Source organism: Hyperolius riggenbachi, chromosome 9, assembly GCF_040937935.1.
Source record: "Hyperolius riggenbachi isolate aHypRig1 chromosome 9, aHypRig1.pri, whole genome shotgun sequence".
In the NCBI taxonomy this organism is placed as follows: Eukaryota; Metazoa; Chordata; class Amphibia; order Anura; family Hyperoliidae; genus Hyperolius; species Hyperolius riggenbachi.
The window spans coordinates 223,840,305-223,861,679 of NC_090654.1; the positions used below are offsets into that span (position 1 = coordinate 223,840,305).

The window sequence follows — 21,375 nt, forward strand, 5'->3', positions numbered from 1 at the left end:
AGTGACAAGACAATATACTCTGTACAGCGCTGTGTAATATGGCGGCGCTATAAATAGCTGTAGTACAATATTTGTATAACTTACTGATATTTTACTATTGTAATTGCAGGAGTAGAATATCTGTAAATTTATAGATATTCCACTATTGGCTATTTGCGGATGCCCTTTTTGCATGTACAGCCCCTCAACTAGCTCCAAACATTCTCTAGACTATTTAGTAAAGAATATCCCATAAGATAAAATATTACTGAATGTTCACACCAGCTCTCAAACAAAAGCATACCACAGTACTGCCTGCATTTTTGTGAGAAAGTGAATGGCATGTGCTTCAATCCTAATAATGACTCACTCATAGTAAATCAGATCAGAAAAAAACACAAGCATTTCCTTATGGTAGATACACAAATACAATTTTGATTGGCCAATCACTGACCATTTTTACCATCTCCATGTAGCATGAGAGCCTAAAGACTTTGTATACAATGAGTAAATTGTATAATTAAGCTCTTATATTGGCCAATCAAAATTGTATGTGTGTACCAGGCTTATGTGTGCTACAGATTTGCTACAGATCTTCTAGGATGCTAGTAATGAGCCTCCTACTGCTACCACACCTGTTATCAACAGTTTACAGTATTTACAGTCCAGTTTAGTGTATTATAATTTAGCAGAGCAGAAACCAGCACACCCTCGCCTGTATTGTGTATTCAGCTTGTGTGACGGGGGCGTGTTCTCCACCCTAGTGACAGGTGGGCGTGGCGCCGTTCGCAGTTTGACCTGTTCATACCCTGCCGAGCCTCCGTAGCGAGTAGGAGTGCTGCTGGTGGGCGTGCAGCCAGTCAGACATGGCGGAGTCCAGGACAGCATTGCGGTGCACACGGGAAACCCACGCTGCTGAGCGGCTACGGGAGGACTCCTTACCCACTGAGACCTCAGCGGAGCAGGTGGGTGTGCCCAGCCCCGTGCCCCCCTGCCTGTGCTGTGTGTGAGGAGTGGTGGCGCCCCCTGTCTGTGCAGAGCCCATTGATCGTGTCTGTGCCCTATGTACTGCTGTGTGTGCTGATTGTATGACTGCAGCCCTCTCCTGCCTGTAGAGCCTCAATGCCCTGTACTGTATGTCGGTGACATTCCTAGCCCTTTTTATAGTCATGCCTGGTATTGTATGTGTGCTCCCCAGACCTACAGATCTATTTTATAGCTTTTTGTATCAAGTAGAACTCTGTATTAGGAGTTTTCTGGGAAGGTTTTTCTTGTGCCGCTGCTCCATTCAAATTCATCTACCTATAGATTTTCTGCTACCTTTTAAAGGGGACCTTAAAGTGTACCAGAGCTGAAAGTAATTAAGTTTCATACATGACTGGGGCTTCCTCCAGCTCCATGCGCACAGGTTGCTCCCATGCTGCTGTCCTCAGTCATCTCTGACTTCTATACCGGGTCCCATTACTTCCTCCAGTCGCGGCCAGTCTGACGTAAGGGAAGTGCGCTATTTACGTATCTCTCCAGCAGCCACCAGAGAGATACGTAGAGCAGTGTTCACCCCAGGCTCTTTTAGCCGGGTGCTCCACCCGGCTAGATTTGGTGACCACCCGGCTGTCATCGGCTCACCTCCTCGCACGCTGTAAGCACAGTTGCCCTGCATTTTCAACTCGCCCCACCCGGCTACTTTTTCATGCCACCCGGCTACTTTTTCATGCCACCCGGCTGAAAAAAAATTCTGGGAGAACACTGTAGAGGGTGCACTTCTCTTGAATAGAGGTAGTAACTGGACCCGGTACAGAAGATGGCGGCGTGGGAGCGATCCGTGCGCATGGTGCTGGAGGAAGCCCCGGGTATGTATAAAACTTTTAATTACTTTCAGCCCTGATTTCCTTTAACTGAAAAGAAACGTTTCACTTACATGGGGCTTTGACCAGCCCCGTGCAAACGTCCAGTGCCAGTGGCGTGCCGAATCGATCCTCCGGTCCCCAGCAGCTTAGTTTTGTTTCGGCTGACAGAACAGTCGGCAGTCCACTGCGCCTGCACAGCCCTGGCCGCGTGCATCCTCCTCGTACATGTTCACGTTGGTGAGCACGTCCTGCGCTGTAAGAGGTTCTCTGTTACTGCGTCTGTGCAGGATGCGCTCACTGACGTCGGCCAAAACTACAGTAAGCCGCGGCGGAGAAATGCTGGACAGGACGGCTGCAGGGGGCTGGTCAAAGCTCCAGGTAAGTGAAACTCTTGTTCTTGTTTTCAGTTAAAGGAACACTATCAAACCGAGTGTTCTAAAATGACAATGTACAAATAAGTGGCTGTGTAAACATTTTCCTACTTTTACAGTTAAAGGACAACTGTAGTGAGAGGGAACATGAGGCTGCTATATTTATTTCTAAACAATACCAATTGCCTGGCAGCCCTGCCAGTCTATTTAGTAGCAGTAGCATCTGAATAACACCAGAAATAAGCATGCAGCTAATCTTGTCAGATCTGACAATGTCAGAAACGCCTGATCTGCTGCATGCTTGTTCAGGGGCTGTGGCTAACAGTGTTAGAGGATCAGCAGGACAGCCAGGCAACTGGTATTGCTTAAAAGGAAATAAATCTGACAGCCTCCATATCCCTCTCACTTCAGTTGTCTTTTAAAGAGAACCCGAGGTGGGATTAAATGATGTTAGTGGGGCACAGAGGCTGGTTGTGCACACTATCACCAGCCTCTGTTGCCCTATGGTGTGTCTCCAGGACTCCCCTGCGCTCTGCTATCCCCAGCGCCGTGTTAGCGAGGCTGTTTACATGCGACTGTCAGCGCCGCTCCCCCGCCTCCTCTGTATCGGCGCTACCTCCAATCAGCGGGAGGAAAGGGATGCGGGCGGTTAGCGCCGATACAGAGGAGGCGGGGGAGCGGCGCTGACAGTCACCTGTAAACAGCCTGCTGGTGACACGTTGTGTGCCGCTAGCACGGCGCTGGGGATAGCAGAGCGCAGGGGGGACATGGAGGCACACCATGGGGCAACGGAGGCTGGTGTTAGTGTGCACAACCAGCCTCTGTGCCCCACTAACATCATTAAATCCCACCTCGGGTTCTCTTTAAATATCAGAGGCAAATGTTTTAATTCAATGGCTATCATTCATAAAGCATTTCCGCATGCGGAAATGCTTAAAACAGCTGACTTTACCGCCTTGTGCGGTGATTATTGTAAAAAATTTAACAGAATGTTAATTCATAAAGATTTCTGCAAGCGGTGTGAGGTCGGGAAGTACCGCTCCCTCTGATGTGGCGATAACAATGTTAAGTGTAGGGAGACACAGACCTCCCAGGCAGCTGCAGTAGATCGGAACACGGAGAAATGTATGAACTCGGCAACTTCCATGTCTGCGCAAGCCTACCGCCAGCCTAGTTCAGGGAATCACCGCACCTGAATACTTTTTTATGAATCAGCAGCCAGAAGTCTAAAACACTGCCAGCGGTGTTTTCCCGCACTGATTCTCCATACCGACAGCACTTTCATGAATGATAACCATTGTGTGTAGGATTTAGCTCTGTTGAAACAAATCATTCTCAAAAGGGGTGTCTGCTTCTTTACACAGCCAGTGTTGTTTTTTGCATATCAGACTACAGAGTATTTCTCTCTGAAAGCAAAAAATTTTATTTTTTAAATCTTGTAGCTAGCCTAGTGCTAGCTACATGATTCCCCCCTCCTTGCAGCGTCCAGCGCGTAGTTCCGATCGCCGCCGGCGTGTAGCCACGTAAGGAAATCCCGTTCTGAACAAGATTTCCTTAAGGGTTTCCCCCGTCGCTATGACGTCATCCGGAGTTCCGATCCACCCTGCAGCGCTGCCTGCCACTGATTGGCCAGGCTGCGCACGGGGTCTGGGTGGGCGGGGGGCGACTATCGCAGCGGCGATCAGAATAGACACGCAGCAAGCGAAGTGCTTGCTGCGTGTTTGAAAAAAATAATTAAGCAAATTGGCCCAGCGGGGCCTAAGCGGCACCCTCCGGCGGTAATGAGTGAGCTAAGCTTATCCATACCGCTAAGAAGGTTAAAGGACACATCCGAGGAAAATGCTAAAACAAGTTCTACTTACCCGGGGCTTCCTCCAGCCCCTGGTGGCCGATAGGTTCCTTGCCCACAGGAATATATGTCAGCAACCAGACTAAGTTTTTTTTTTTTTTTTTTTTCCCTGTTTGCGCAGTTTTACTATATCTTCCAATACACGGTAGTTCCTTCATGCTGTAATTGTGATTCCTGTACTTTTCACTGTGGTCCTGTTATTACTGTTCTAAACCATGTTCCATATGCTGCGTTTTGCTATCTGTCTCGTTTGTGAATGGAAATACAGGGGTATCTGCAGAGTATAGAAAATTGTAGGAATTCTTTTTTTACCATTGCGATCTAATTTTGCTTGATCGCTACGGTCGCAAAACACGGTCACAGCAAAATTGGATTGTTAAATCGCAACAAAGTCACATTGCAATTGCAATTTGCAGTATAAAACAGTAGCTTGGTTCTTTGCTATGCTTGTGTTTTTACATTGGCTCTTAAAGAGACACTGAAGCGGAAAAAAAAATATGATATAGTGAATTGGTTGTGTACTATGAATAATTACTAGAAGATTAGCAGCAAAGAAAATATTCTCATATTTTTATTTTCAGGTATATAGTGTTTTTTCTAACATTGCATCATTCTATAATATGTGCAGATTACACAACATTCAGCATTCAAAATGAGTCTTTCAGAGCAGTCTGTGCACTAATGACCTCTCCTCTAGCAGAGAAAAAGAAAACAGTTGAGATAATAAAAGTCAGATAACAGCCCTCTCCAAACTTAGTAGGAGAGTTAATGGCTTGTTTGCATAGAGATAACTGGAGTTTCTTAACTCTTCCTGTACTGGAAACAATTAGACTGATGTATCTGATCTTAATGTTTTATTTCTTAGCTGTACTACACATACAAATCATAATATCATAATTTTTTTTTCGCTTCAGTGTCTCTTTAAAGTATACCTGCACTGAGAGATATGTTGGCTGCCATATTTATTAACTTTTAAACAATGCCAGTTGCCTGATGGTCCTGCTGGTCTCTTTGGCATCAGTAATGTCTCAAGTGTCTCAATCCCACACTTGAAACAAGCATGCAACCAATCCAGTCAGACTATAGTCGGAAACACCTTATCTGCATGATTGTTCAGGGTCTATGGATAAAAACATTAGAGGAAGAAGTTTAGCTGGGCAATCTGCATTGTTTTAAGGTGACCATACACTGGTCGATTTTGCCATCAGATTCGACCAACAGATAGATCCCTCTCTGATCGAATCTGATCAGAGAGGGATCGTATGGCTGCCTTTACTGCAAACAGATTGTGAATCGATTTCAGCATGATACCGATCGCAATCTGTGGAGCTGCCGCCGCGCTGGGTTTCGGACCGGCTGGCTTCACTTCCTGTCCGGGGAAGTTTAAACAGTAGAGGGCGCTCTACTGTTTAAACTTCCTGTCGGGACAGGAAGTAGCCAGCCGGAACCCAGCGGAGACTGGGGGACTTGCGCTGGCCGGATCAGGTAATGTATTGCTGCTAGCGTCAGTCGTCAGGCATTCGAACGCCGCTATCGACGCACTCTCGACCCACCGGCGATCGAGGGAAATTTTCCGCACGGACGGAACGACGGGAATCGTCGGAAAGATCGGTTTCTGACAAATCGTTCGGTCAGCGTTTGCGCGACGATTTCACAGCCGATTCGATCACAGTGGTCGAATTGGCTGTATATCGGCGGTAAAATCGGTAAGTCGGCCCCTTAAAAGGAAATAAATGTCAGCCTCTATATCCCTCCCAGTTCAGGTGTGCTTTCTTGCAATTCACACAGTTTGTTACAGAGGAATTGAGAACAGGCCCCATGTAACACAATGGATTTGTTGTGCATTGTGTTAACGTGCCATGAACAGCCCTGCTACAAATGATGGCGTGAATGAAGCCTTATAATGCTGTGTAGTAACGTTGCCAAAGTCCGTAGGATACAGCAGTGAAAGGTACAGTGGCACACTGTCTCTTGCCATGGAAAGTGGAAACAGGCAGTGTGTAGGTGCAGCCAAACTGGAGGTCTTTTGTTCACAAGTGTACAAGCCTCCAGTTATATGCCTAGCAGCAAATAACGGATTCCTGTGGATTGTTCTCAAACGATTTTCATAGGTTTTTTTTGTGTGGCTAAATTTGTATTTTTAATGTTTGTGTTGAAATATTTGCTGCAAAGCTGTATCCTAAAGCTTGGTACACACTTTCAATTATGATTGGCCAATCACTGACCGATTTTACCACCTCCGTGTAGTATGAGGGTTTACCTACACAGTCTGCTCATAGCATTCAATATCTGTTGACCCTCATACTACATGAAGGTGGTAAAATTGGTCAGTGATTGGCCAGTCATAATTAAGTGTGTAGGCACATCCAATTTTGATCAATGTTACCACTTCCATGTTTAATGAGAGCTAGTTTACACAGTCTGTTTATAGCATTTAAAATATGTTGGCCCTCATACTACAGGGAAGTGGTAAAATTGGTGATCAACCAATCAAAATTGAATGTGTGTACGCACCCTGAACCGTGGTTCGGGTGCGAGCTGGAGGAAACTGAAGCATGCTGTCCAGAATCACATTGCAGTGCAATTCGGATGGCAAGCCTTAGAACATAATAAGCAGCGCTTCCCTGCTTAACTCGCCTGCAGGGATACGCTGCAGGTTTGGGCCGCATTCAGCAACAGTGGAAATGGCCTTTTCATTTCAGCCTGCAGCCAGTTATGAACTTTTTTAGTTTAGCTGAATTACGTTCCCTTGCAGTCACAGCACTATCTACGGTTTAGTCAACAGAACATCTCCAAATGTTCATATGCCTTGCCTTTTGCAGTGACTGCTTTATTCGTGTAGGTAGGACCGTTTTACAAATAGAGATCTATCAGGATTTGAGATGATCTCTATGCGATGCAAATATTCTGAATTTGTATTCAGCTTGAAACTTAAAGAGAACCCAAGGGGGGGGTTCAAATCTGAATAGGACATAGAGACATGTTCTGTGCACGATCACATACCTCTGTCATTGTGCTGCAATGGTAATCAGATATAAAGACATGCTATTTCTAAGGAATTGCCCCGTGTCTAAGGTTATACATTCCCTGCCAAACTCATTAAAACTCTTATAATTCTGGCCCATATGAGGGTAAATGGTGAGTCCTGCTTACTCTTAACTGGAATGTAATTGCCAGCACAGGTCACGTTGGCGAATATATTGAACTAGGAAGCTTTATAATGTTCTGTCAGAGTTCCAAATCTAAGGTGTAAGGGCTCGTTCACATCTACCTAGCGCAGATGGCCGTGCGATCCGAACGCAGTGCATACGATCGCACGTCATCTGCGCTGCGTCGCGCTGCTGATCCCATACATTGACAGTGATGGGATCAGCTCTGCACTTCTGGGTAAAATGCATGCAGCAGTACGCAAGCGCTTCCCAGCGCATCGTACCGCAGCGCAGTAGATGTGAACGGTAGAAGGGCTGCCTATGCCCTTTTACCGTTCCTCCGTTTCAGCACATTATACGTGCTTCCAAATGCGCACAGAAGCACGTATGATGTGAACAAGGCCTTAAAGAGAACCAGAGACATTGGAAAAAAGCTTTTATACATACCTGGGTCTTCCTCCAGCCCCATAAGCCTGGATCGCTCCCACGCCGCCGTCCTCCGCTGCCTCTATCTTCCGGTACCGGGCCTTGTATTTTTGTGCAGTCGAACCAGTCGACACAAGCGCAGTGTCACTTGCAGCGGACGCGGCCAATTGTACACGAGCAGGGACGCCTCCATACTACGCAGGCACATGCTTAAGGATATGGAGGGAGTCCCTGCTCTTGCGTATAATTGGCCATGTCCGCCGGAAGTGACGGGACCCGGTAGCAGCGATAGAGGCAGCGGAGGACGGCGGCGTGGGAGCGATCCAGGCTTATGGGGCTGGAAGAAGCCCCAGGTATGTATAAAATCTTTTTCATTTTTTCAGTACTGTTCATCTCTGGTTCCCTTTAAGCCCCATCTACACCATACAATTTTTTTGTTTGACTCAATTCCGATTAATCGCCCAAAATTGCGAAATGCAAATGCATCGCCTGCGCCATTTTCAGGCGATTTCCCGGCGATCGCGTTTCAGTGCTATAGAAGCGCTAAACGCGATCGTGGAAAAATCGCCGCAGTGTTCAGTGATTTTACCGCTGAAAAATCACTCGCACTAAACGCCGTAAACAAAAAAACCCATAAACAATTGTATCTATCCTCCTACTCCTAAAAATACTTTTTTTAGCACATTCACAGAAAATAAAAATGTGTGATTCTTAGAAAAAAAGTTTAATGTTTTATTGTCTCATATGACTGATGCAGTCTTTGGGCTTGATCACACTATGCAAATTCAGAATATTTGCATCGCATAGAGATCATCTCTAATCCTGATAGATCTCTATTTGTAAAACGGAGCATTTTCGGGTTTTTTTTAGGTGCTGGTGACTCGTTAAGGCCTAGAACCCACTACAAATCGCTATCGCTAATCGTTAGCGCATTTTGTAAGCAATTTCTTTAGCGTTTTCTGGCGATTTGGGTAGCGCTTTTAAAAAGTTTAAGTGTTTTGCCAGCGATTGTGTAGCGATTAGCGCTTTTAATTCTGAATGGTCCTGTCAGTTAATGTTAATTGAAGTTTTCTACAGTGTGCAGTAACTTCAAAACGCTAGCAAAATCGCCTTGTGTAGGTTTTGATGAGCGATTATGCCAGCGTTTATATACTTTACAATGCAGAAACGCTAACGCTAAAAATGCGGCATGTCCTGCAGTTGCGATTTTGGTAATCGCAATCGCTCCAGTGGAATTTGGCCCATCCATTAACATTAGCTGAGCATTTAGGAAAATCGCTAGCATTTTTAATCGCTCCCTAAACGTTTACAAAATCGCTCTAGTGGGTTCCAGGCCTCAAAGCGCTTGTGCAATGATTTCCTATTAGAGTGTTCATACACTCTCTCATAGGAAATGGTTTTCTCTTTGACCCGGAAATGAACAAATACAATGTATTTATTCATAAAAGCGTTGGAGAAATCTCTATTCGAAGTACTTTTCCTATACTTTCTATTGAACACAAAAGCTCAGAAAATGTTACAGGAGCCACGTTTGCGATTCAATAGAAAGCAGAACACTCAACAATTCAAAATGTTGTATTGTCTCATATGACTGACAGAGCTGTGGAGTCGGAGTTGGAGTCGGAGCAATTTTGGGCACCCGGAGTTGTAGTCGTGTTTTTTTTTTTGTTTTTGTTTTTAAAGCGCTGGTGGTATTTTAAATTGCTCTAAAAGCGCCTGTGCAATGATTTCCTATGAGAGTGTTCATACTTGAGGGCTCTGCTTTCTATTGAATCGCAAATGCGGCTCCTGTAACATTTTCGGAGCGTTTGTGTTCAATAGAAAGTATAGGAAAGTTTGAATAGTGATTTCCTAAGTGCTTTTATGAATAAATACATTGGCCTCGATTCATAAAAGTGCCTGCGAGCGGGGAAAGTTGAGCGGGGAAACACCGCTGTCGGTATTTCCGCCTTCAGGGAGGTAATTCATAAAAATTTAGCTAGTTGTGACAGGCGTGCGGAGATACTCCGCTGTAGGCAGGCGTTAGGCTGTTCTACGCATGCGGAAACAGGAGAAGCAGGCGGAATCCCTCCGTGCGGTGTTCTCTCTGCAGCTGCTTGGGAGGTCTGTCCCATTCACTGCAACGGATTCTGCACGCTTCTCGCCACATCAGAGGTAGCGGTAATACCCGTCCGCATACCGCTACCTCTAATCTTTATGAATTGACATTTGTTACTTTTGCTGTGATAATCACCGCGCAAGGCGGTGATTGATCACTCTGCTCGTGGATGTCGGCTTTTCATGCGGAAAAAGCCTTTATGAATACATATTTTGCTGTGTGGTCGGTAAAGCGAGCGGCTTTCTGCATTTCCTCATGCGGAAATGCTTTATGAATCGAGGCCATTGTATTTATTCATTTCCGGGTTCAAGAGTTCACTTCCTGACTGACGTTAGTAAGTGTAAAAAAAAATCATCGCTCCACATAAGCACTTAGAAAAGCGCTTTTCAAAATCGCGATCCAGTCGTTCAGCACTTGCCATAGCACTGGCGATTTGTAATGTGAACAAGGCCTTTCAGTAACCCAGAAGCTAAAATAAATGATCAATTGACCGGTTTTTTAATTTTATTTATTTTTTCTACCCCGCTATTCTCTACCAGGAAAGAGGTTTATGGCTGTAAGGGCCCTTTTTCCACTACTAGCGTTTTGCGATCAGAGTAAAACTAATGGATACTTCAATGACCATTTCCACTAGTATGATCAGTTTATGGTGCTATTTTTTCTGAGTGATTCAGATCCCATAACAATCACCGCTATGGAAATTTTTTTGTTTCTTCCTACGATTCGGCAATTTCTCAAGGACCCACCACCACCACCCCCCAATGCAAATCCAAAATGCATCACAGTTGCACTGTATAACCGATGGATCACACCTTGATCGTGGTGGAAATCGGAAAGAAAGCAGTCACAGTGCCATTGCGTTTCTTAGTGGAAAAGACCCCTATTAGAATTAAGCATGAGAATTAAGCCATAGTCTGCCTAGGTTCTGACTTGTAGAGAAACTGTCACTTGAATACCTGATGATTCACTTTTTAAGGTACAAAGAGGAACATAACCTAGTTATTTGTATGCTTGGCACTGTATATACACGTCTATCTCAGCATGCCACATAACACCTCGGGAACCCTTTAAAAAGTAATCTGCAGCTGATTGCTAGGCACAGGGGATGACTGTACAGACAAATGATTGTTTTGGTTGTCACATTTGTGTGTGATTGCTAATAAGGAACAATAGTCTCTAGACTCTTTGCTGGCACCAGTAGTGTGGATAGAGAGCAGTGACAGGAGTATAGAGGTCTGTATGGATATGTATGTATGTGTGTGTTTTGTTTTATCTCAATGGCATGAATGTCAGAAGTAATCCTGCCTTATTTTAAAGCGTGTTGGACGATTAATAAGATAATTACCTTCTGGGTAGATTTGTAAACCTGTAGAGTTTCCTCTGTGGTGAATCCTTCTTCATGAATCTCTGGCAGACAAAGCCCACAGCTTTATAAATCTACCCAGTGATGTACAACATCGGTGAGGGAATATTCATTCATTTAAGAATTGTCTATATTTTGAACATTGCAGAAAAAAGTGGAGAGTTCTGTGGCAGTCATCTTCAACGCAGTTAAACACAGCCGTGGGCCATTTCAGTGAGTATTGCCATTTACTGTGCTTTTCATTCTTGCTTTTGCAAACATGACAGTCCAGGAGTATGCCAAATGAATGGTTGACTTGTCCTTCTATAGCCAACCAAAAGCGTGATTTCATTTTGTTTTATTAAAGTTTCTCCAGAGAGTAAAAAACAAATAAAAAACCTCCCGCAAAACGGTTTATTTTAAAGATGTAAGCAAGTATTACTGTTCTGATAGTAGCCTGTGGTTAAACAAACAAAATCCCATCCAACCAACTGCTGGGCAGGAAGTTTGTCTGCCCTGAAGTTGGACTTACTTACTCTTCCCATCCAGAGGACTGGCTCCCGCCCACTTCCCCCTTATTCCCTCTGGAACCATGGGTGGGGAGCTACGTGATTGATCATGGATGGAATAGATTAGTTTGGCTTGGCTTGGCTTCTGGTCTGGATGGGGATTTTTACTGTGGGCTCCCAGCACTACTGTAATACTTGTGACATTGAAGCTAAGGTAGTTCAGTTAGCACTCTGGGGCACGTTACCATATTTTTCTGACCATAAGATGCTCTTGACCTTAAGACGCACCTAAGTTTAAAGGACAAACGCCAGGGAAAAAATGGCTAACCTGGTGCATCCATGGTGCAGGGATGTCATGTAGATCTTCTCCCCCAATCATGTCTCTTTTGTACCTCTGGTGTCCCCCTTATACCTTTTGTGTCCCCCTCTCCTCCTGTGCGCAGAGTAATGTGCAGGGAAGCAGATGGCACGTATTTCACCTGGGGAGAAAAAGTGCTTCTTATGGTCTGACAAATTTGATAATTAAACAAATTCACTTCCACTTTAGGCATGCTTTAACTTGGTGACCCTTCTGTACTTGCCTTATAGTTCCAAAATATTGTTGCCTCCTTGTGCTGTCTGCTCACCCCCCAGACCTGTAACCCAATGTAATGATCAAACATTGATGGAAAGGACACCTTTATTCAATAGACTTGCAACAGTTTCAATGTTTATATCAAATCTAAAATAAATAATTACAAATATTTTGTTCCTCTCTAAATAGTCTAAAGGTTGTGTTTTTTTCCCCCTCTTATTCTTGATTGTGGTGCATAGGTTTTATGAGGAGGGGAAAGGGCAATAACATTTAAATACCTCCAGGTCCAAACCGCATTTAACTCAGACTACCCTTCATTTTTATCAGTATAATCTGATTCCTCCTGCCCTTCACACTTATTGTGAAGTGTAGATGCTGGTCTCATCCGTCATTGAAAATAAAGTGTGTCAAAGCAAAGTACCTTTGTTCGCCTAAATATAGACACTTTTCCAGCTCCATGTACAGCCTGTGTGTTACCCCAGTAAATACAACCTCTGCATTATCCCAGTAGAGCTTGTCTGCTCATCCTCCATCTTGTATTTCTTCCAAAACCTAGCACCATTTACAGTTTTAAAAAGAAATTCCACTTTGTTAAAGAAAAACTTAAGGGCAATATGAAGTGAAAAATTCATTCAGGTTTGATACAGTCCCATGTAGCAGGAAGACTCTGGAGGAATAGACAACCCCCCCCCCCTTACCGTCCCTTGGTAGGTCCCGTCGTGGCTCTTTGACACACCTCCTGCAGCCTTCGAAACTACTTGCATCTCGGAGTAGTTCCGAAGACAATCTCATCTGTACTGTACACGCACGTCCGACAAACCAAAGACGTGTACAAGATCATTCTGCTTCAAATGTATGCAGCAGATAAGTTCAGAAGTTGAATGGTCAGCTGCCTTCCCTTCCATGGGTGCCACACTCCAGAAAATGGAATCACATATCCATCTAAATTTCAAATATAAAGTATTGTATGATCAAAACATCCAACAATCAGACTATGCTTTGGGGACTAGGAAGGATTTCTTTTGTCAAAGCATGAACAAAAAAAGGACCCTGAAACTATTTTTGGTTTGGATGTTTTGATCATGCAGGAAAAGATAAGAATGCTTTATACTTAAAGTGAACCAGATACTAAGCACCCTCCATGTATTTTACCATATATATCAGTGGGAACATTAGAGAAAACACCTACCCTGCTCTGTTTTATCCTTCACTGCTCAGCCTGCTTTTTATTAGCCCTGGTAAAATCCCCGACTGAGCATTCAGTCTGGCTTTGCTTAGGAATCATTATAGCGGAGTCATTATAGCAGAGCCAGAAGGGGGCAGGCTTGAGCTATGATTCCTGAGCAAAGCTAGATGGAATGCTCAATCTGGAATTTTATCAGGGTTGATAACAGGCAGGCTGAGCAGTAAAGGATGAAACGGAGAGCAGGGTAGGTGTTTTCTCTAATGTTCCCACTGATTATATATGGTAAAATACATGAGGGTGCTTGTCTCTGGTTAACTTTAAGGCTCGTACACACGACCAACCTGATGACATGACCGACCGCACGACCAATCGATTGCAAATTTTTTTTTTACATGCACCAACCAGTGGAAACACCAACTCATTTGCATACTGCGCACACACGCAGAACCAGGGCTGTGGAGTTGGAGTTGAGGAATCGGAGCAATTTTGGGTACCTGGAGTCAGTGGTTTCAACAAACTGAAGAGTCGGGTGATTTTTGAACCAAATCCATAGTCTTTGTAAAAATTAGACTAAGGAGTCCGAGTCGAGGAGTTGGAGAAATTTTAGGTACTCTTAACTGGTGGTTTCATAAACTGACTTATCGGGAGTCAGATGATTTTTGTACCGACTCCACAGCCCTGAGCGAAACAGACTGCACAATATCGGCGAATTCAAAACAAGTAAAAGTTTTTCAAATAACTGGTGCACACGTGGCCAACTGCATGATATCAGCCCAACAGTCGTGTGAGTTGATACGCCGGATGGATAGGGCAAACCGCCTGTTATCAGTCGCTTGTCTAGTCATTTGGCACACATCCACACACCCAACTTTCGTCCAACAGACCAAGTGTGGACGATAGTTGGGTGAAAAGTTGCTTGTGTGTACGAGTCTTTAGAAAACAGCATGCGGACTTCCAAACAACTACTTTGCTGATAAGTTTTGAAGCGCAAATCATTTTTAAAAGGTACAAATTACATTGATCTATTCAGTGCCCAATCCTATGACCCTTCTTGGCCTTCTCCTTTAAGTTTTAATACATGATCTGGAATAGACAGCAGCTGTGTTGAATTTGAGCCACACAAATGATTTTGTCCTTAAGTGTTCCATCTGATCCCTTCTGACCACACAACAATTTGACACATTGCAGCTGAGTCATCTTCTGCTTTCTGGCAAAGAGAGACATGCTCAGCAGCTTTTAAAAGTTATCTCCCTGACAATGTACTTTTCATATTGCACAAATTTAGTTTGTAAATCCATGAAAGTGATTTTCACCTAGTAGTTTTTTGTTTTGTTTTTGTTTTTACTAAAGGTAGGCATTAGCTAAAGACCTACAGGCAGTAGAGATTTGCAGCACCTTGGGACAAAGTTGTTGACCAGTTGCTTCCCATTTGACACTAAAGGCTGAGGATTCTTGTACAGACCTTACGCTGATGGCTGAATCAAACATGAATGATCATTTTGGCCCTCAAACTACACGTCTGCAGATGGTAGGACAGAAGGCTCCTTCAGCTGGCCTACTACCGTGTTCCCGCGAAAGTAGGGCCTCCCGTGAAACTAAGCCCTAGCTTATCAGGGGCATTGTTTGTACCTGTGCATCATGGTTTAATAAAGAAGTTGTGTATTGGAGAGTGCCGGAGTCATCTTCTCTTTTGTTCAAGACAAGCACTAGCTGTATAGCGGTAGGACGTTATGTTAGTGTATGGGGAGGTGTGCACTCTTACTGCCCCTCCCCCTGTGGCTGCCACCCCCCCCACCCCCCCACCCCCTCCATTCACTTGTAAAAAGCTCCAGTATTCTAAGATAGTCGGTGCCCTTTTGACCCTGTCACTGTACATGCGCTGTATGCTGGGTCGGCTTTGTGACCGCGCTCCCCTTTGGTCATAATGTGTGTGCGCTGATGCCTCCCTGCTGCACATTGATTATGACGAGAGGTGACCGTGGTCACGGAGATGATCCAGCATACAGCGCATGTGCGGTGACGGGGTCAAAGGACACCGACCATTTTGGGATACTGGAGCTTTAAAAAGGTGAAAGGAGGGAGAACTTGTGAAAGCTGCCACTGCTAACCTTGAACTGATACTTTGCAATTAATACTTTCAGTCACTAACCCTGAATTACTATGGCTATCGGGGTGTCCCAACTTCAATGCTATCCAATGTCTCTGCCTATAATTGCTGCATGCTTGTTGCAAGTTTGTGACTGAAACCAGTCTTAAAGGAGTCATCAAGCAATATTAACTACCCCCTGATCTACTTACCTGGGGCTTCCTCCAGCCCCTTGCAGCTGACATGTCCCATGCCGCAGCTCCGCTCTCAGCCGCTGGCCCAGGGTCTGTGCTGGTGCAGAGGCCAACCTCAAGGTCGACCTCTACTGCGCTTGTGCAGGCGCCGCTGTCAATCAAGTCCACGTTGTCCAGACTGTACTGCGCAGACGGCGCAGTAGAGGATGGCTGTCGAGACTCCATGCGGGGACCCCGCACTGGCTGCTGAGAGCGGAGCTGCGGCGTGGGACATGTCAGCTGCAAGGGGCTGGAGGAAGCCCCAGGTAAGTAGATCGGGGGTAGTTAATATTGCTTGATGACTCCTTTAAGCCTTGTACACATGCAAGCCTAAACTTGGCCGATAATGACCACCTCTGCTGTGTGTGTGTGTGTGTGTGTGTGTGTGTGTGTGTGTGTGTGTGTGTGTGTGTGTGTGTGTGTGTGTGTGTGTGTGTGTGTGTGTGTGTGTGTGTGTGTGTGTGTGTGTTTCAGCGTTTCAGCCACAGACCAAGTGACAAGTATGCAGTTCAGGTGGTCTGACTAAAGTTTGGCCAAACTAAACACTGGCTTGTTCCAGGTATGTGATTTTTTAGCTACTACAGAAGCCAGAAGAGTATGGAAATATGGTCGCCTCCACATCAGTCTCACTACCAGGATCACTTGGCCTGAGCCCCCTTGCAGAGGGCTTTTTGATCCGTCAGCTATGCGATTCCTATGTTAAAAACCGCTCCGATTGACTGGGCAGCACGGTGGTGTATCAGTTGGCACTCTCGCTTTGCAGCGCTGGGTCCCCGGCTCAAATCACAGCCAGGGAACTATCTGCATGGAGTTTGTATGTTCTCCCTGTGTCTGCGTGGGTTTCCTCCCAGCACTCCGGTTTCCTCCCACATCCCAAAAACATACAGATAAGTTAATTGGCTTCCCCCTAAATTGGCCCTCAACCACAATGCACACGATAGATAGACATGACTATGGTAGGGATTAGACCCCTGTGACGGACAGTTAAGTGACAAGACAATATACTCTGTACAGTACTGTGGATGATGTCAGCACTATATAAATAATAAAAATTGACTCACATAAAAATCAAGGAAAAACTGATCGCACTGATTTTGCCACAATGTTACTGCGATTTTTATGCAATTCAGTGGGAGCATTTTTTTTAAAAAAGCAAACGCAGCGCTGAAGGATCAAAAAGCTCTCTGTAGCGTGTCTCGGGCCTAATGCTGTGTGAATCAAACCTTTTCCACTAGACGCATTTCGATCCAAAAATCGGATTGCACGCGATGAGCTAGAGCTTCACCAATTGCATTGCACAGTGCTTATCAATTTAATTGCGGTACCTCATTACTATTCATGCGATACCATTTTTACAAAAACCTATCAGCACCAGTGATGTTACTGTGCAGCTAAATAATTTGTGGTTGACTGAATCTAAATCACAGTAGGGGAAAAAAAACCTAATTGGGGGGACAGAGTTAAAACAAAACTTTTCATAAATACAAGTAAAATAGTAGGTACGAAATATTAGGCGGGTTGTATGTGGGGCCTGTACTCCACCCACACCCCTATGGCTGGCTAAATGCACACCTGCTCCCCGAACTATTGGTGCCTCTGCACAGATGATCCTGTGGCCCCCACTCAAACAACTGGGAAAATGTACAACTGGATTGTGATCAGGATGCTGACTATTGTCCCTGGCCACTCTCTGCCGGAGGGGTAATATGTCAACTGTCCCATTTTGCAATTTCCATGCACTATCAATTTCGTATGGTGCACTTGTGTGTCTGAATGGGATCTTGTTTATTGTCCATTCTGAGAGGCTTGGGCCTTGGTTTTGTCCATACCCCTATGATTGGTCCCTGGTCCCATCCACACCTCTGATTGGACCTTGGTCCCGTCCACAGCCCTGTGATTGATCAATGACGCGCCCAGCCTTTCGAACTATTGGTGCTTTAGCATAGATTACCCTATGGCTCTGTCCCTCTTTGGACAGCTGGCGAAATAGGCTACCATCCTGTGACTGGTATGTGGGCGAATATTGCTGAGCACTGCGATCTTTACCAAATAGACCATCATTTTACTTGTCCAGGGCTGCACTTTTTATGTACTGCCGTTTTCCCGGGATGTGTATTTGCCTAACAGGGGCAGGTCCAATGGGGGCGATCTTGATCATCCTACGCCCACCTAAGTTGGGATATCTATTTACTAGTAGGGATGGACTTCATGGGGGCAGTTCTGTACTGACTCCTGCCCGATTCACATACACAGCATTAGACATAGACTACTACAACTCTGTCACTGCTGGGATACAAGCCCCCTGGTCATCCACCTCTCGATATCTTTGTGTGCATCTTCCCTCCCCACGTCTCAGATAGGGTGAGGGGAAAGAGCAGGCAATGTCTAAAGCAGTGCAATTTGTTTTTATATATTTAGGGAATTCCTGGAGCGTCCTGCATTCTCAGGATGATGGAAATTACACCCCACTTCTGATACAAACCCAGATGGTTGTCCTACTGGGATAGAAGGAAAGTATTTAATGCTAGGCCTGCATTTACTCTTGACTCTGACCAGACACTGTCAAGGCCAACTATGAATAACTATATAATGTGACTATCCTTTTGTTTCGTAGTTATGCCCTTGCACAACCGGTGTGTATTTTTTTGCACACTCGACGCAGTCCTTGCAAGAGGGCGAAACATGTAGAGTCACTTGGTGTATATACCCTAATTCTTTTTGTGGATAGAAGATACACCTAACCTTTGCAGGGATGTCTGTGTGAGGATTTTATCCAGAGTTATAACTCCTGGTGTATTCCATCCTTTATATGTATTCATATGTCATTCAATGAATGGATTTAGTTAATTTTATTTTTTTGTAGTTATTGAAAGGTACCTCTGAGTTCTTTAGCAGAGGGATGCCTCTTGATAATCCAAAGGCTTTCCTCGAGCCTGCTGATCCAGCCCTGGGACCCTTCAGGCCTATTTGACAAGGGCTTGTGGAATAGGTTTGCGTGGCCATGCTCAGGCTTTTTCCTCTGCATGAGCTGCTCTATGCTACGGCGCAGGCTGTCCATGCGCCTGCTCTCTTACGTCTGGCCAGAAGAAGAGTCCTGGCAATGATTTGGTGGGCTGCAGGAGGATCAGAGAAGCCTCTTGGCTACCTAAAGTCTTCCTTCTAGTGAACTAATCTAACTTTTGTTTTGTTTTTTAACTCTCCAGTTTGCTTTAAAAGTTACATTTTAACTCTAGCCTCCCAATTAGGGGTATTTCTCCTGCTGTGATTTGGTTACTGTGCAGCCCATGATTTTGAGTAGCCGTTTCCATCTGAGATTTCTCACAATGAATTTGCCTTGTGGTGCCTTTTTAAATAGAGCTGTGTTGTATATCTGCCTCTAGGCTTGTTCTGGAGAGGGATCTTCATGCCCACTACCTGCGCAAAGGATTACAGCACCTATCTGACTCCTATGAGGTAACCATTCTTCTTAGAATCGACCAGTCATAAAATCGTGTATGTTTTGTTTTTCCAGCTCACTTCACATTTGCTTCAGGGCCCTTTCACACTGAGGTGGTGCATTTACCCCAACGCAGCCTAATGTTAATCACACTCCCCACGTTGCAGTACACTGCGCCGGAAGTGCCCTATCTAATGCGCTTCAATACCTACGGTACCGAGCGGCTCCTGCGGTGGGCCGGAAGTCCTGTAAGTCTATGGTAACGCCCGCACTTTAAAAAAAATACTCCGCAATTATCTGCGTTGCGCATCCACGGAAGCCTATTTTCACTTCCACACAAGTCATTGATTGCTGAACAGGAAGTGAGCGTCACTTCCTGCTTGGCCGGATGCCAGACGGGGAATATTGCCTAGTAACGCGGCTGCCGCACCACCAATTTGCAGTATGAAACAGGCCTTAAACTTATTGCCACTTTACAAACTTTTATCAGGAATAATTTATGTAAAATGAATCTCTTGGTGTTATCTGTTTTTTTTCTCATGTACCACAAACACGGTTTTACAATTACAAAAATGAAAATTGTTGTTAAAAATGTATATTTTATTATTTTTCCTCAGTGCTCACAATCTAATATTCCTACTATAGATGGTCAGTGAGAGTCTAATAATTCAGCTTATGCAAATTTCATGTTAATTTTATATAAAATTATGCAGAGTGGATATTTAGCAGCTTTATAATGTGCTGGGGTATTGTGCAGTGCTGTACATTAAGACTTCTTCCGTACTCTCAGTTCAGGTAACCATTACAGGCCCATGCTCATGAAAAATGTAGACTATAAACCAGGGCTGTGGAGTCGGTACAAAAATCCTTCGACTCCTCAGTTTAGGATTCCTCCGACTCCTCTAATTTGCATATTACAATCTTGTTGATTGAAAGTATGTAACATGAAATTTGTCTCTTAACTGCCAACGCTTAGGAATTTTACAAGACAACTGAAGTGAGGATATGTAGACTGCTATATTTATTCCCTTTAGTCATAGACTAAAACTAGTCCTTGGTAAGAGTACTTGTAAAAGGTACAGGCCGGAACAAAGAACATCTATCAGGCCCTAGGCAATGTAACTGTGGGTACATGTAAGAGTGATGTGCAGATATTCTGCAGGGGAATAAGGAGATTCTTCCTCCATTACACATTCTTCATGCACAATCTGAACCAGGTTTATGGGTGAGAGACAACGCCTCTGTGTTCAATATGCACAACATTCTCAATGAATTCCCTGCAGCTCTGTGGAGAGTGCATATGTAGAGTATAGTACTTCTATGTAACAAAGTAAACCTGTAAAGTTTTATACATACCTGGGGCTTCTTCCAGCCCCCTTCAGGCTAATCAGTCCCTCGCTGTCCTCCTCTGCCACCTGGATCTTCTGCTATGAGTCCAGGTACTTGAGCCAGTCTGGCGTAGTGCGCATGCACACACTCCGCCGCTGGGCGCGTACTACACCTGCACAGCCCTATTGCGCAGGTGCAGAACGCTCCTGGCTGTGGAAGCGGCATGCGGCCAGACTGGACTGACTGGCTGAATTACCAGGACTCAAAGCAGAAGATCCAGGTGGTGGTGGTGGTGGACAGCGAGGGACTGATTAGCCTGAAGGGGGCTGGAAGAAGCCCCAGGTATGTATAAAATTTTTCTTGTCATCCTTCTCAGGTACTATTTAATACGTAGTCACTAAACCAAATTTTAACATATCAAATTATTTGATATGTCAACGCAGAATTATTTCCATCTCCTTGACCATCTCTATTATTGACACGGCTACACATCAGGCTTTATACTTATACTATAGTATAGATGTTATTTAGTATATATATGAGATTCTTGTGTACTCATCATATATACAGTCATAATCAGATGTGTATATAATTCGTGGACTGCTTTATTGAAGCAGCACAAGTAACTAATTTTGATTGGTTTATTTCATTTTTGTAGACTAAGTACAGCTATTACTGTATGTATAAATTATTTGACTATTATTTGAGAAATAGAACATTTTATCATATTTTCTATTTTAATTACAGTTTAAATTCATTATGAGTCAGTCGGTGCATTTTTTTCCTGACTCCGACTCCAGGCACCCAAATTGCTACGACTCCGACTCCACAGCCCTGCTATAAACTCTTCCCCTTTCCATGTCGGTAGTAAAAATATAACCGCTCTGACTGATTTTGGACTATTCCATCTCCTCATGCAATGTATTTCCTTTATTCCTTACAAAAGCACACAGTGGAAAGG

At 44.5% G+C, this 21,375-nt stretch overlaps 1 protein-coding gene across 1 annotated transcript in view; it reads left to right on the forward strand.

The window, feature by feature from the left end:
- The first annotated feature begins 798 nt into the window (after positions 1 to 798).
- The window catches only part of FNTB (farnesyltransferase, CAAX box, subunit beta), a 45,411-nt gene continuing 24,834 nt past the window's right edge, over positions 799 to 21,375 (forward strand). Inside the window, exons 1-3 of the mRNA XM_068254042.1 lie at positions 799 to 944; positions 11,231 to 11,295; positions 19,030 to 19,102. Coding sequence (XP_068110143.1) covers positions 846 to 944; positions 11,231 to 11,295; positions 19,030 to 19,102 — 237 coding nt within the window. The 5' untranslated portion in view covers positions 799 to 845. The remainder of the gene's footprint in view (positions 945 to 11,230; positions 11,296 to 19,029; positions 19,103 to 21,375) is intronic.